At 38.6% G+C, this 12,020-nt stretch overlaps 3 protein-coding genes and 1 long non-coding RNA gene across 6 annotated transcripts in view; all 4 read right to left on the bottom strand.

Annotated features, from left to right (window-relative positions):
- Nucleotides 1–683: 683 nt before the first annotated feature.
- On the bottom strand, nucleotides 684–2,023 carry LOC111470763 (GATA transcription factor 15-like). Of its 3 annotated transcripts, none has more exons than XR_002715106.1 (4): nucleotides 1,592–2,023; nucleotides 1,367–1,513; nucleotides 920–1,268; nucleotides 684–858 (listed from the first exon to the last, which is right to left on the bottom strand). XR_002715106.1 is itself a non-coding variant. In XM_023116362.1 (3 exons), the coding sequence occupies exons 1-3, from the start codon at nucleotides 1,613–1,615 to the stop codon at nucleotides 987–989; spliced, it is 453 nt and encodes a 150-aa protein (XP_022972130.1). In that variant the 5' UTR covers nucleotides 1,616–2,023; the 3' UTR covers nucleotides 919–986. The 3 variants fall into 3 exon arrangements, 1 of the variants encoding a protein (XP_022972130.1); XR_002715107.1 differs by having other exon boundaries at nucleotides 684–855; XM_023116362.1 differs by lacking the exon at nucleotides 684–858 and having other exon boundaries at nucleotides 919–1,268.
- A 2,238-nt stretch (nucleotides 2,024–4,261) lies between these two features.
- LOC111470898 lies at nucleotides 4,262–6,655 on the bottom strand. Its single transcript, XM_023116557.1, has 3 exons — nucleotides 6,426–6,655; nucleotides 5,413–5,669; nucleotides 4,262–4,789 (listed from the first exon to the last, which is right to left on the bottom strand). Exons 1-3 carry the CDS (start codon nucleotides 6,588–6,590, stop codon nucleotides 4,390–4,392), a joined length of 822 nt encoding a protein of 273 aa, XP_022972325.1. The 5' UTR covers nucleotides 6,591–6,655; the 3' UTR covers nucleotides 4,262–4,389.
- Nucleotides 6,656–7,553: 898 nt separating this feature from the next.
- On the bottom strand, nucleotides 7,554–9,713 carry LOC111470793 (transcription factor MYB111-like). Its single transcript, XM_023116414.1, has 3 exons — nucleotides 9,371–9,713; nucleotides 8,857–8,986; nucleotides 7,554–8,211 (listed from the first exon to the last, which is right to left on the bottom strand). The coding sequence occupies exons 1-3, from the start codon at nucleotides 9,501–9,503 to the stop codon at nucleotides 7,686–7,688; spliced, it is 789 nt and encodes a 262-aa protein (XP_022972182.1). The 5' UTR covers nucleotides 9,504–9,713; the 3' UTR covers nucleotides 7,554–7,685.
- A 930-nt stretch (nucleotides 9,714–10,643) lies between these two features.
- Nucleotides 10,644–12,020, bottom strand: part of LOC111470893 — a 5,009-nt gene continuing 3,632 nt past the window's right edge. Inside the window, exon 3 of the long non-coding RNA XR_002715129.1 lies at nucleotides 10,644–10,989. This is a non-coding gene — a long non-coding RNA (uncharacterized LOC111470893). The remainder of the gene's footprint in view (nucleotides 10,990–12,020) is intronic.

Below are 12,020 nucleotides of genomic sequence, written 5' to 3'. Positions count from 1 at the left end.
ACTCGATTTCTTGTGAGATCCCACGTTAGTTGGAGGGGGGAACGGGGCGTTTCTTATAAGGACATGGAGAACTCTCTCTATCATATGCATTCTAAAAATCGTGAGGCTGACGTCTTCAAGTAACGAGTTAAAGCAGACAATATCTGCTGACGGTGAGTTTGAACTCTAACAAGCTCCCAAAGGGGTAGATTGTGAGATCTCACATTGGTTATTGAGAGGAATGAAACTAAAGCATACAATATCACTAGCAATAGGTTTGAGTTTGTTACAAATGATATTAAAGGCAGATACTAGATAGTGTGAACGTTGGGCCTCCAAGGGGGTGGATTGTGAGATCCCACATTAGTTGGGGAGGGAAACGAGTTTGAGTTTGCTACAAATGATATTAGAGGCAGATACTAGATAGTGTGAACGTTGGGCCTCCAAGGGGGTGGATTATAAGATCCCACATGAGTTGGCGAGGAAAACAAACTATTCCATTCCATTGCATCTTTTTTCATTAACTCGGTTCTTTTACCGTGAACCCTTTTTCCATGTTACTTTTTGTTTGGATTGCATTCAAGATCCAACCTATCATATAAAAATACCCCATAAATAAGAACAAAAATCTCCAATTAACAAGTTCAAACGGAGTTTTATTCTTCATCATCATCATTAATATCAATGATCATCAAGAGACAAGAATCAGCAATGACAATGCTCAACAAAATTCATTATCAAACTCTTCACCACAACACTACATTACTCATAATACTCTCCAACATCCAAAAAACAATGGTTAGTTAATACAACAAAAAAGATAGAGAGATCTATAGGAATAATAAAGAACTAACAGAATTTCACTCAATATACTTCTTCTTCTAGGTTAGGAGAGATCTATAGGAATAATAAAGAACTAACAGAATTTCACTCAATATACTTCTTCTTCTAGGTTAGATTTTGGTTTCTTCTTTATTGCTCTTTCTGATCTTCGTTAATGGCTGTTTTCAAGCGAAAACAGACCCATATGAGAGCGCCATTAACAACACAGCAGCTTGTTCTTCCTCTCCCAGCTTCTTCCTCTGCCTCTCAACGCTATATCTCTGCATCAAAACCTCTCTCCCCAAAGCCATGAGCCTCTGTTTCAAGCTATCTCTTAGCTTACTATTGCTAATATTGTTGCAACTATTGCTCCTTTTGTTCTTCTTATCCTCAACAACTCCTTTGCTTAACCCCAAAATCGCTCTCCTCTTCTTCCTACTTCTAATCCCACACGCATTGCAGAGAGACTGTTCGAAATCAGACAGAAAAAACAAAAATCTGAGACAAGGATCGAGAGATATAGCTTATGAACTCCATTAGAGTTGAGATCGATCAATGAAATCACCTTTGGACCAGCTGGGCCGCCTCTCCATAAGGGGGTTTTTGAAGTGCCGCAGTCAGCACAGGTCTTCTTGTTCTGCTCGTTCACTTGACTCTCCTCCGATGATACCCCGCCGGAGTTTTTGCTGGATATGTCCTCCGATTCCGATACCTACAACATTAGTAACCACCGATCAGAAACTGAAGTGAAAAAGGAAGGAAAATCTCAAAAACAGAGGCGAATACTCACTCTATCGCTTGGATCCATCATCATCCGTTGGTATTGGAGAGATCTAAGAAAAACCCAGATTTCAAAAACACGAAACTCGAAGTGGGTAGTGAGTGAAACGATTAGAGATCAGAGAATCAAACGATGGGTATCTCGCAAAGAGTCGATCAGAGACAGAGGAAACAGGGGAAGCGAGATCGAGAAGGGGGATCTGAGAAACAGATCAAACCCAGAAAGGAAAATCAATGGCGGAAACGAAAGGGGAGAAAGAGATCAGAGTAGAGTGAAAAAAATGGCAGAGATCGGAGGGAAGGCGAAGTATTGAAAGGAAAATGCAGAGGGAAAGAATTAGAGAGGAAGGGATGAGAGGATGAAATAGGAATCAAACCGACACAAATGCAGTGGCCGCAAGCGGGATCTGAAAATCCAATCTTAAATATATACAACCAAAAGAGAGAGCGCGGGGGCGGAAGAAACCCTAGCTACTCTCTCTGCTGTTTTTTTTAATGCCGAAAATACCCTTGCCTGAAAAACGCTTCTTCCCCCGCCAAAAAGTACCCCCAAATGAACAAAAAGGGCGCCACTCCCTTTGGTCGTTCCCTTGGACTTTTTTTTTTTCTTTTTTTTTTTTATTGAGTAACTGAAAATTTTAAGTTTTTTCCTTTTTGGGTTTGGTTTAATATTGTTAAAATAATAAAAAAAAATTGAATTTAGTTCATGAGTTGATATTTTTTTTTGAGGTCAACCCGATTAACTCGAAAATAGGATTACAATCCTAATCTACCATAATATTGAAAAGATTAAGAATATTTAACGATTGTAACTATGATAGTAATGCATTGTGACTTATAAATGTTTGATATTTGAACTTTATGAAATTTTAGTCGTCCGTAGTGGATAATTAAGATTATTTTAAATAATTAAAAAAAGAATGATCCAACCCTATAACTTGAAACTTTATTCGAGTTGCTCACATCATCAACGTGATTTTAAACTATTCTGATTAAATTTCATTTGAGTGGTAAGTTAACAAACAAAAAAAATACTCAATAAAATAAATATTTATAATATTTATAATTTATTTTTTAATTAAAAAAATCAAATGATTTTGGATAAATATTTATTTAGAAGCTAAGTTAAAAGGAAGAAAAAAGCACTCAAAATGTTGGTAAATAAAACATGTACTTTTGATTAATTAATATAGGCTAAAATAAAGACCAGACATGATGTTGACTTAATGGTCAATGCTTTGCATCTGAGCCGTTGGATGTCTGATTGGTCAACGCCCGCCTATCTCTTGGCGTTTGAATTTGGCGGCAACTTTAAATTTAACATTTTTTTAATTTTTAAATTGTGTTTTTTAGGGTCTCGAAATGAACACGAGCTTAGGAAAAGATGTGATTGAAAGAACACTCAATTTATTTGTTTTTTTTTTTGTGGGATAATTAGTTGGATAATGATATGATCAAGTTGCTACACACAATCTCGATAAGAATAGATTATGTTATCCTTCCTCCCAATCTTAATTAAGGGATTATAAGGTTGATAGCGTTATCTCTTTTACACGTCTCGCCGTCATTTAAGAATACAGAAGATTGAGTGTGGTATCACTTTCTAACGTCCTCGCTGACACTCGTTCCTTTCTCCATTCGATGTGGGACACCTACTAAATCCACCCCTTTTGAGGCCCAGCGTCCTTATTGGAACATGCCTTGTGTCTACTTCCTTCGGGGAACCCCCCTTTAGGGCCCAACGTCCTCGCTCGCACTCGTTTCTTTCTTCAATCAATGTGGGACCCCTACCAAATCCACCTCCTTCGGGAACCAGTGTCCTTACTGGGACACTGCCTTGTGCCTACTTCGTTCAGGGAACTCCCCTTCAAGATCCAGCATCCTCGCTTACACTCGTTACTTTCTCCAATCAATGTGAGACCCCTACCAATTCCACCTCCCTTTGGGGACCAGTGTCCTTACTGGTACACCGCCTCGTGTCTACTTCGTTCAGGGAACCCTCCTTCAAGCCCCAGCATCCTCTTCATTCATTTCTCCAATCAATGTGGGACCCCTACCAAATCCACTTTCTTCGAGGACCAGTGTCCTTACTAGCACACCGCCTTGTGTCTACTTAATTCAAGGAACCCCCCTTCAGGGCCCAACATCCTCATTGGCACTCGTTTCTTTCTCCAATTGATGTGGGACCCCTATCAAATTCATCTCTTTTGGGGACCAGCGTTCTTACTGGCACACCACCTCTTGTCTACCTCCTCCAAGGCCCATCATCCTTACTGGCACACCACTTCGTGTCTACTCCCTTCGGGGAACAACTTCCTCGCTGGCACATCGCCATCCTTACTGGCACACCACTTCGTGTCTACTCCCTTCGGGGAACAACTTCCTCGCTGGCACATCGCCCGATGTCTGGCTCTGATATCATTTGCAATGGCCCAAGTCCACTACTAACAGATATTGCTCTATTCGAGCTTCCCTTCAGGGTTTTTTAAATGAATTTGCCACGGAAAGGTTTCTATACACTTGTAAATATTCGAGCTTCCCTTCAGGGTTTTTTAAATGAATTTGCCACGGAAAGGTTTCTATACACTTGTAAAGAATAGCTCGTTCTCCTACCGGTGTGAGATCTCACACCTTATCTCATATCACAATTTTAATCAACACTACCAAAAATTTCTTGAAATTTGACGTTAAATTATTGCTTATTAATATATATAAACAAAAGTTAACAACTAACCGAATCAAAATAGAATTTAACCTATTTTATACAAATTCATAAGACCATCTCCTTTAAAAAAATAATAATAATAATCAACGAGAGAGCTGTTTGCAGAAAGCAGCTGAAGATGGGAGCAGGAACAAAAAGGGAGACTCTGGATGATGGCTATGTCTGATCACAGGGTCCTCTCTCGCAATTGGCGGCATCGGCTGCAGCGGTGGTGACCGGGGCGGCGAACTGTGGATATGGTAACTTTCCAGCACCTCTCTTCTCACGTTTACTTGATCTTCAAACAATCTCTGTGCTCGTACCGCCGTCATGTATAGACCGGCGGCGAGGAACACCGTCGCCAGCTCAAAAACTCCTGCTGCTGAGAACAAACCTTCTTTGATCACCAAGCAACTCTCTTTTGGACTCCACCAGTCCTTGAGATGACCTGATTCTACGCTCAATCCAATCAACAGTAAAATTTCTCCCACTGAGAAACTTATCCTGCCAACCAAAAACAAACCACCCCATATGAAAATGAGAGTGCCATCAAACGAATGTTTCAACTAGGCAAGTCCACTCTTAGCAAATGTTATCTTTTTTAGGTTTTTTATTTCGGGCTTTCCCTCAAAATTTTAAAAACCTGTAGGATAGGAATAGGTTTCACACCCTTATAAAGAATATCATAATCCACTCTTTGTCGTGACCCACCGTTTTTTCAGGCACTCGTTCCCTTCTCCAATCGATCTGGGACTCCTTCAATCCAATTCCTTCGAGGCCCAGCATCTTTGCTGGCATATCGCTCGGTGTCTGCCTCTGATACCATTTGTAACACCAAGCTCATCACGAGCAAATATTGTCATTTTTGGACTTTTGTGAGATCCCACATCGATTGAGGGAAGAACGGAACATTCTTTATAAGGGTGTGAAAACCTCTCACTAGAGACGTGTTTTAAAAACTTTGAGGAGAACCCTGAAAGGGAAAATCTAAAAAGAACAATATTTGTTATTGGTGGGCTTAGGTTGTGTAATATGCTCGAATATGAAAAGTATTAAGTTGGGGTGAAGGAATATGCTTAACTTGGGTTTGAATAAAGGAGAGAAATAATGGAGGTGTAGATGATTACCATGTTGAAACGAAGAAGAAAGCAGCTTGAAAGGTTAGAGATTTGGAAGTGGCAAAAGAAGGGTCCCAAGCAATGAGAGCAGGCGGCGGCGACTTACTCACTGCAATCAACACGTACAAATGTTGCACCACCATCATCACCGCCATGCCAAGAAACGCGCTCGCCGTGCACACCAGCGGCGTCTTCCCACTGCCGCTGTACCAGCATCTCTTCTCTCCCTTCTTGTTATTATTCTCGTCTCTACCCATCCATATCACCTATGAAAAAGGTCAGAAAAAACATGCAAACCCATATCTAAACCTAGCTCCTCCTAGGTTGTTAAAAAAACATGCTCCATTCGGTCACCTATTTCATTTTTATTCTCGCAATATTAGAATTTTAATTTTTTAAAAAACATGCTCCATTCGGTCACCTATTTCATTTTTATTCTCGCAATATTAGAATTTTAATTTTTTTAATATACCTAAAACATTCTAATAAATCCAATGATATACATATATGTGAGGTAGGGGCGAGGTGGGCTCGGTGTACAATGACAGGGACAATGTAACAGCTCAAGCTCATATTAACGGATATTGTCCTTTTTGGATTTTCCCTCTTGGACTTCCCCTCAAGGCTTCTTTAAAACGCGTCTGCTAGGAAGAGATTTTCACCTTAGGGTGTTGCATTCTCCCCTCCAACCGATGTGGGACATAAATTAACTAGTGGTATACCTTGAGGGGAAGCTCGAAAGGGAAAGTTCAAAGAGGACAATATCTAGTAGCAGTGGACTTTAGCTGTTATAGACAAAGAATATATTCTCATCTCTAGCTCAATTTAGCTAACGAAGAGAAATCTCTTCTTACTCTTTTACCCTATTCTTCAGCCTCGAGGGTTAAATAGACATTTCTATTGACAAGATCCTCTTCTTACTCTTTTACCCTATTCTTCAGCCTCGAGGGTTAAATAGACATTTCTATTGACAAGATCATACCGAACACAAAAATCGTCAAAAGGGTCGGTGAGATACGTACCTGAGAACGAGTGGACTCGGCAACGAGGCAAAGAATGAAGCAACAAAGGCCACAAAGGACGGTTAAAATGATGAGAAAAGTCCCCATTTTGCTGCCTAATTCAGAGCTCCTTCGACTTGGGTGAAGATCCTCATGTGTTACCGCCATAGCTTTTCTCCTTCCCATATGGATCGATCAAAGCTTCATTCGTGGTCGTCAATGGCGGATGTGTTTTAAACATTGGTAATGAAGAGAAAGAAGAAAGTGGAGAAGAACACGCAGAGAATTTGAATTACAGAATTACTTCCACCAAAGGTTGCTTAAAAGCTACAAGATTCTCTAACACCTTATTGTAAGCTTCTATCAAAAGTTTAACCTTTGGTGATTTTTTTTTTTTTTTTTTTAATNCAGAGAAGAACCCGAGCTCAAAAGCCGCCGCCGCGAGCTCCAATGTGGGGAAGGCTTTGGCTCATAGAGCAGTTTATGGAGCTCAAAAGCGGTGGACAGGAAGAAGAAAAACCCCCGTCCATGGCGTCCGGCTGCTGCCTAGCCGGCTCAGCAAAGTTTCTTTAGCTGATAACTCCTCACCCTCTGATTCTAATTTTTAACATATAAATAATTGTTTTTTTTTTTTTTTTTTTTTTGAGTTCTCTAATGTTGTTGATTGTAATATGTAACATGTTTGTATATACATTAGTTTCTGTCGGTAATCAAGATCGTTTAAAAAATTCAATAAGCGAATTATGAAATTATTTAAATTGGGTTGAGTTCAAATTAAATAAAATGGGTTTAAATTGAATATTCGAATTTATGGTTAGTTTTTTAAATATATACATATATTTAATTTAATTTCATAATTATTTTTATTATATTGTAAAATATCGAACCAACCTAACCTAAAAAAATTATAGTTGGGTTGGGTTCATTATTTGAGAAGGGTTGTTTGAGTTGAAAGATTTACACCGAACAATTGAGTTTGGTTTTAAAATGTCCAAACTCGACCCAACTCATATCATCAAACACCCTGAAAAGTTATTTAATTTTTAGGGTTTTGGAAAGAATTTGTGTTATCATCCAAAATATCATTCCTTTGTAATAATAAAGACGTTTTTCACTAATATATACCTACGAAATGAAAGATCTCACGGAATTGTATTGGGTCGATGAAATATCGAGAACTCCTGATCTCTCTTAATTCGATCTTCTCTTTTTGAAACCGTTACGAGACTCGTACTTTTTTAATAATTACTCTCGAAATTCCGAGGATAATAAACCCTATCTCTAAATACATCGATCAATCTCGCTTTCCCATAACCAAGAAGAAATTTTGTGAAGCTCCCAATCAAAGTTGAGCCATTGATCCATTTCCAAAGCTGAGTTCATGGAGGAAGAAGAAGACCTCTCCCCATTTTGAAGATCATCTTCAAATGCCATTTTCTCATTGCTTTTATTCCATTCAAAATCATTATTGAGTCTCTCTATTTCACCATCTAGCCAATCATATGGTCCCAAGTCCTCTCCTTCTTTGCTATGTTTTGAGCTCAACCCTTCTTCTTTTTCCTCTTTCTCTATATGGGGAGGGATTGTTTTCCCTTCGATTGCGTTCGTTTGTTGTCGACTTGCTCGATCGGTCATGTTTTTCCTTCGTTTGGGTGTGGGAGAGATGTCGAGGATGCCCGTTATAGGTGAAGTAGACTTAGCAGATGGTCGTGTTACAGTGTAGATTCTTCGACTAAGATGAGAGTTCCAGTAGTTTTTTATTTCATTGTCTGTTCGACCTGGCATATGTGCTGCTATTAAAGACCACCTGAAAAAGTAAATAAAAGAAAAACCAAGTTGGATTTGATTGATATGATATACTAAGAGGTCCACCAATTTGACAACTTAGTTGGGAGACGAATCGAGAAAAATAATTATAAGAATGATGGCGATGATGGTAATAAAAATAATGTCACAACTGATTGTTCGATCGATTTGATATCTATTTATATAAAGAAGAAATCATGTAATTAAGAGCATTCTTGTGGGTATAGTTGGTATTTTGAATTTGGAACTGAAACTAAAGTGAAGAAATTAACGATGGTTCTGTCGGATCAATGGATCAAGACCTTTAGTCTCTACCCGAACCCGATGAAAAAATGAAGTCACTTTTTATAAACTTCGTTGAGAATGATTCTAATCTAGTATATGAGACAATTTTAAAAATTGAACGAAACTGCAATCCTTCTACACAATTCTTCATGGAAATCAAACGAAGAAAATTATAATTATTAAAACATTTTTTTCTGAACGAAGTTCGAACACAAATTGAAGTTTAAATAGTAAATTAGGATTTAAATCATTTTCTTGATTATTTCTCACGCAAAACATAAATTGTTAAAAAGTATACAAAATCTGCCAATATAAGCATAGCTCAACCATACCTATTATCACAAATCATTAAAAAAATTACCTATTGCCAAAAGCGTTGTGCATCATTACAATCATTTGTTCTTCATCTGCAGTGATGTTCCCTCTCTTCAAGTCTCGCCTTAAGTAGTTAATCCATCTCAGTCTACAACTCTTTCCACACCTTAACAATCCTTTAGAATAACACCATAAATGTCTCAAGAACATGTCCAGAAAAAACCAACAAACAAAACATTCAAGATTTGGCTTTCGAGTAATTCCTACATTGTCTTTGTCCCGTTTTTCATTTTTGGATGCAAGACTGGTTAGGAATTTGAATAGTTAAAAGACTAGCTCGATTAAAGCTTCATAACAAACAAAGAAAAACACGAAACACGGTTAGCAGGGTCATGTCTCTCAATCAAAACGTTTGAGATTAAAACCTCACCGTCCTAGAATTTCTTTTCAAACAAAAATCTTTGGCTGAAAATACGCTCGAGGGAACCGATTCAAAACCGAGTTTGTTTATCGTTTGACAAAACTCGAACGATTTATGGGGAAGAGAAGTGAAAAATGACCTGCATTCTTGGGTAAGGATCTCCAGGAACCTTCACCATTGGCTTGAATATAGTTGGTTAAGAGCTCATCTTCTTCAGCTGACCACCTTCCCTTTTTGAGGCCTACTTTTTCACAACAAGGAGCTCTCACCATAGCTCTGATGAAAAACAGGTATCAGAGCAACAATGGCGGCGACAAGAACAACTGTTTGGTTAGGTAAGACAGTGTTTGAATAATTGTAGAGAGACAAGACAGACAGAGAGGAGCGGAGCTTAACTTGGGGAGCTGGTCCCCAAGTTATAGGATTTCCTAAATTGTGGGAGTAAAAAAGAAGAAAAAACTGAACGGTGGGATATCCTTATTTATTGCCACAACTGTGAGAGGGAGAGTTAGTGTGGTTACTTTGTAGACGACCCCCTTCGACTTAATTGCCACAACGGTGGAGCGCTCGGTCGATCTCTAATCCTACCATGGTTGAATTAAAAAAAATTGGAAGTTGGCATGTGGGGAGGCCTTCTTCACTTCGAAAGGGTTTAAATGTAAGGCATAGTACTTCCGATCAAATGTCAATCTAAGCATAACTCAACAGGTTTGACTTAGAAGGTTTGAATACCTATTCTCAGAATTGAACGAAAAGAATATGATATGGATTCTAGGAATGTTCGTGGGTTGAGATAGACCACTTGAAATGTCACATTCCAATACTTTCGAGTTACACATTGATATACCCGGCTAAAACTTATAATGCAACTTTTAGCTACTTGACTCAGTTGAAAATCCTTATGTCATTACTGTTGCATGTGTGCACATCTATAAAACTGCTATCATGGTAAAGTAAATCTTTTTTTGTTTCGAGGAAGTCATCATCTTCCCTCGTGAGCGAGATAATGATAGCTTTCGACCAAGAGCCCCTTGACAACCCTGCTTTATTAGGACAATCATTTTTCATGGGTCGAAAAACCCTTCCTCCGACCCTAATTTAGAAGAAATGGTCTCAACTTTTGTATCACTCACAAACTATAGTTAGAATATCAGCTTACACAATACTTCCAATTGAGATGATTTGAAACTGAAGTCATGATGCCAATCATCAAACTCACTCAAATGGCTATTACAAATATATTTGTTCCTATCTTCGCAATGTCATATGAATAATCACTCAAAATCGATCTTTTACTTGTTATGTTTCAATAAAAATCCTTCATCGTTTACAAGTGCTTGAATGAGCTTCCTTCCAATCCACCTTTTTAGTTCTTAAATGCATGTTTGTGTTTTATTGTAACTAAATTGAAACCATGCATCTAATAAAACACTACAAAAGAATACCAAATAACACGAGAATTTTTGTTCAAATGACTCAAAACATATGGGGGGTTAGATTCAGCCAAACCATCTCCATGGATAAGAAACTTTGTAGTTTGATAGAAGTTTTTACAAAGTTTTGCAGCCTTCTTTTAATTTCCTACCGCTCGGGTCGAGCTCATCACGTCGAAGCAAACTTGGCTGAGATGCAAACTGATCGACTCGTGATGTCAGGGCGTTTTGCTGTCACGTTGAGACATTATGATCGAGTGAAATAATCCAACCACTCGCTCGAGCGCCAACTAAATTCACCCCCCAATATGGAGAATAGCTATCCCTGAAGAAATGGATTTTAAAAGAGAACTCATAAAGTTTCTCACTAACTCCCCAACCTAAACTGTGAAAGAATTCAATTTGGCAAGCAAGTATATTAAATATAAACCCACTTGCAGAATGGTAGAATCAAAGGGATCAATGCAGTGGTCCAGATTTAGCAAACAGACAAGTATTCCCTCAAAAGCGAAGGAATATCAGTAGCTAGCCATCAATACACTGAAACGTTGTTTTGTCAGCAACAACAAGTTGATGATAGCTGATCCCTATGCATCGGTCTGACCCTTCCAAAATTTAGTAGATATTGTCCTTTTACGCGTCTACTAGGAAGAGGTTTATACACCCTTATAAACAATGTTTTGTTCTTCTACTCAATCGATGTGAGATCTCACAATCCACATTCTTCAGGATCCAGTGTCCTCACTGGCACTCATTCCCTTCTCACATCAATGTGGGATCCCCCAATTCACCCCCTTTAGAGCCCAGCGTCCTTGCTAGCACACCGCTTCGTATCCACACCCCTTTGGAGCTTAGTCTCCTCACTGACACATTGCCCGATATCTGGCTCTGATACTATTTGTAACAGCTCAAGCCAACCGTTAGCAGATATTGTTCTCTTTAGGTTCTCTCTCAAAGTTTTTAAAACGCGTTTACTAGAAAGAGTTTTCCACACCCATATAAAAAATGTTTCATTCTCCTTCCCAATCGATGTGGGATCTCACATGCAGCGTGACCGAAGAGTGGTTACGCCAACACTAGGGCAACAAAAATTAAATGAAATGCAGAAGGTACAAAAAGGAGGCCAGATATTGATAGAAAAAGTGCGTGACAACTATAAAAAGGTAGTGAAATATGAAATCAGATCGATTCATTAAAGCCGGGCAAGAATTCTCATCATCTGAAGAAGACCTCTAGTTTCTTTCCAACCAAATACTTCAAAGAAGAGCAAAGATACCACTTTTCAAGAGAGGATGGACAAATTATGTCTATCGTGTCACAACGTCGAACCTCAATAGAAAAGGAACATCCCTTTAT

The sequence above is a fragment of the Cucurbita maxima genome, unplaced genomic scaffold (genome assembly GCF_002738345.1).
Source record: "Cucurbita maxima cultivar Rimu unplaced genomic scaffold, Cmax_1.0 Cma_Scf00047, whole genome shotgun sequence".
Lineage (NCBI taxonomy): Eukaryota > Viridiplantae > Streptophyta > Magnoliopsida > Cucurbitales > Cucurbitaceae > Cucurbita > Cucurbita maxima.
The sequence above is the reverse complement of the archived record's forward strand: the minus strand, read 5'-3'. Positions and strand labels throughout refer to the sequence as shown.

Excerpts from the sequence above, each read along its gene's own strand:
- LOC111470763 (XM_023116362.1), bottom strand. The coding sequence starts at position 1,615 with ATGATGATGGATCCAAGCGATAGA. Across the intron at positions 1,514-1,591 it reads TGATGGATCCAAGCGATAGA|GTATCGGAATCGGAGGACAT; the intron begins GTGAGTATTCGC and ends CTAATGTTGTAG. Across the intron at positions 1,269-1,366 it reads GCGGCCCAGCTGGTCCAAAG|TCTCTCTGCAATGCGTGTGG; the intron begins GTGATTTCATTG and ends GATTTCGAACAG.
- LOC111470898 (XM_023116557.1), bottom strand. The coding sequence starts at position 6,590 with ATGGGAAGGAGAAAAGCTATGGCGGTAACACATGAGGATCTTCACCCA. Across the intron at positions 5,670-6,425 it reads CCGAGTCCACTCGTTCTCAG|GTGATATGGATGGGTAGAGA; the intron begins GTACGTATCTCA and ends CCTTTTTCATAG. Across the intron at positions 4,790-5,412 it reads TTCTTCTTCGTTTCAACATG|GATAAGTTTCTCAGTGGGAG; the intron begins GTAATCATCTAC and ends TTTGGTTGGCAG.
- LOC111470793 (XM_023116414.1), bottom strand. The coding sequence starts at position 9,503 with ATGGTGAGAGCTCCTTGTTGTGAAAAAGTAGGCCTCAAAAAGGGAAGG. Across the intron at positions 8,987-9,370 it reads ATCCTTACCCAAGAATGCAG|GATTGTTAAGGTGTGGAAAG; the intron begins GTCATTTTTCAC and ends GTTATTCTAAAG. Across the intron at positions 8,212-8,856 it reads CACAACGCTTTTGGCAATAG|GTGGTCTTTAATAGCAGCAC; the intron begins GTAATTTTTTTA and ends TTACTTTTTCAG.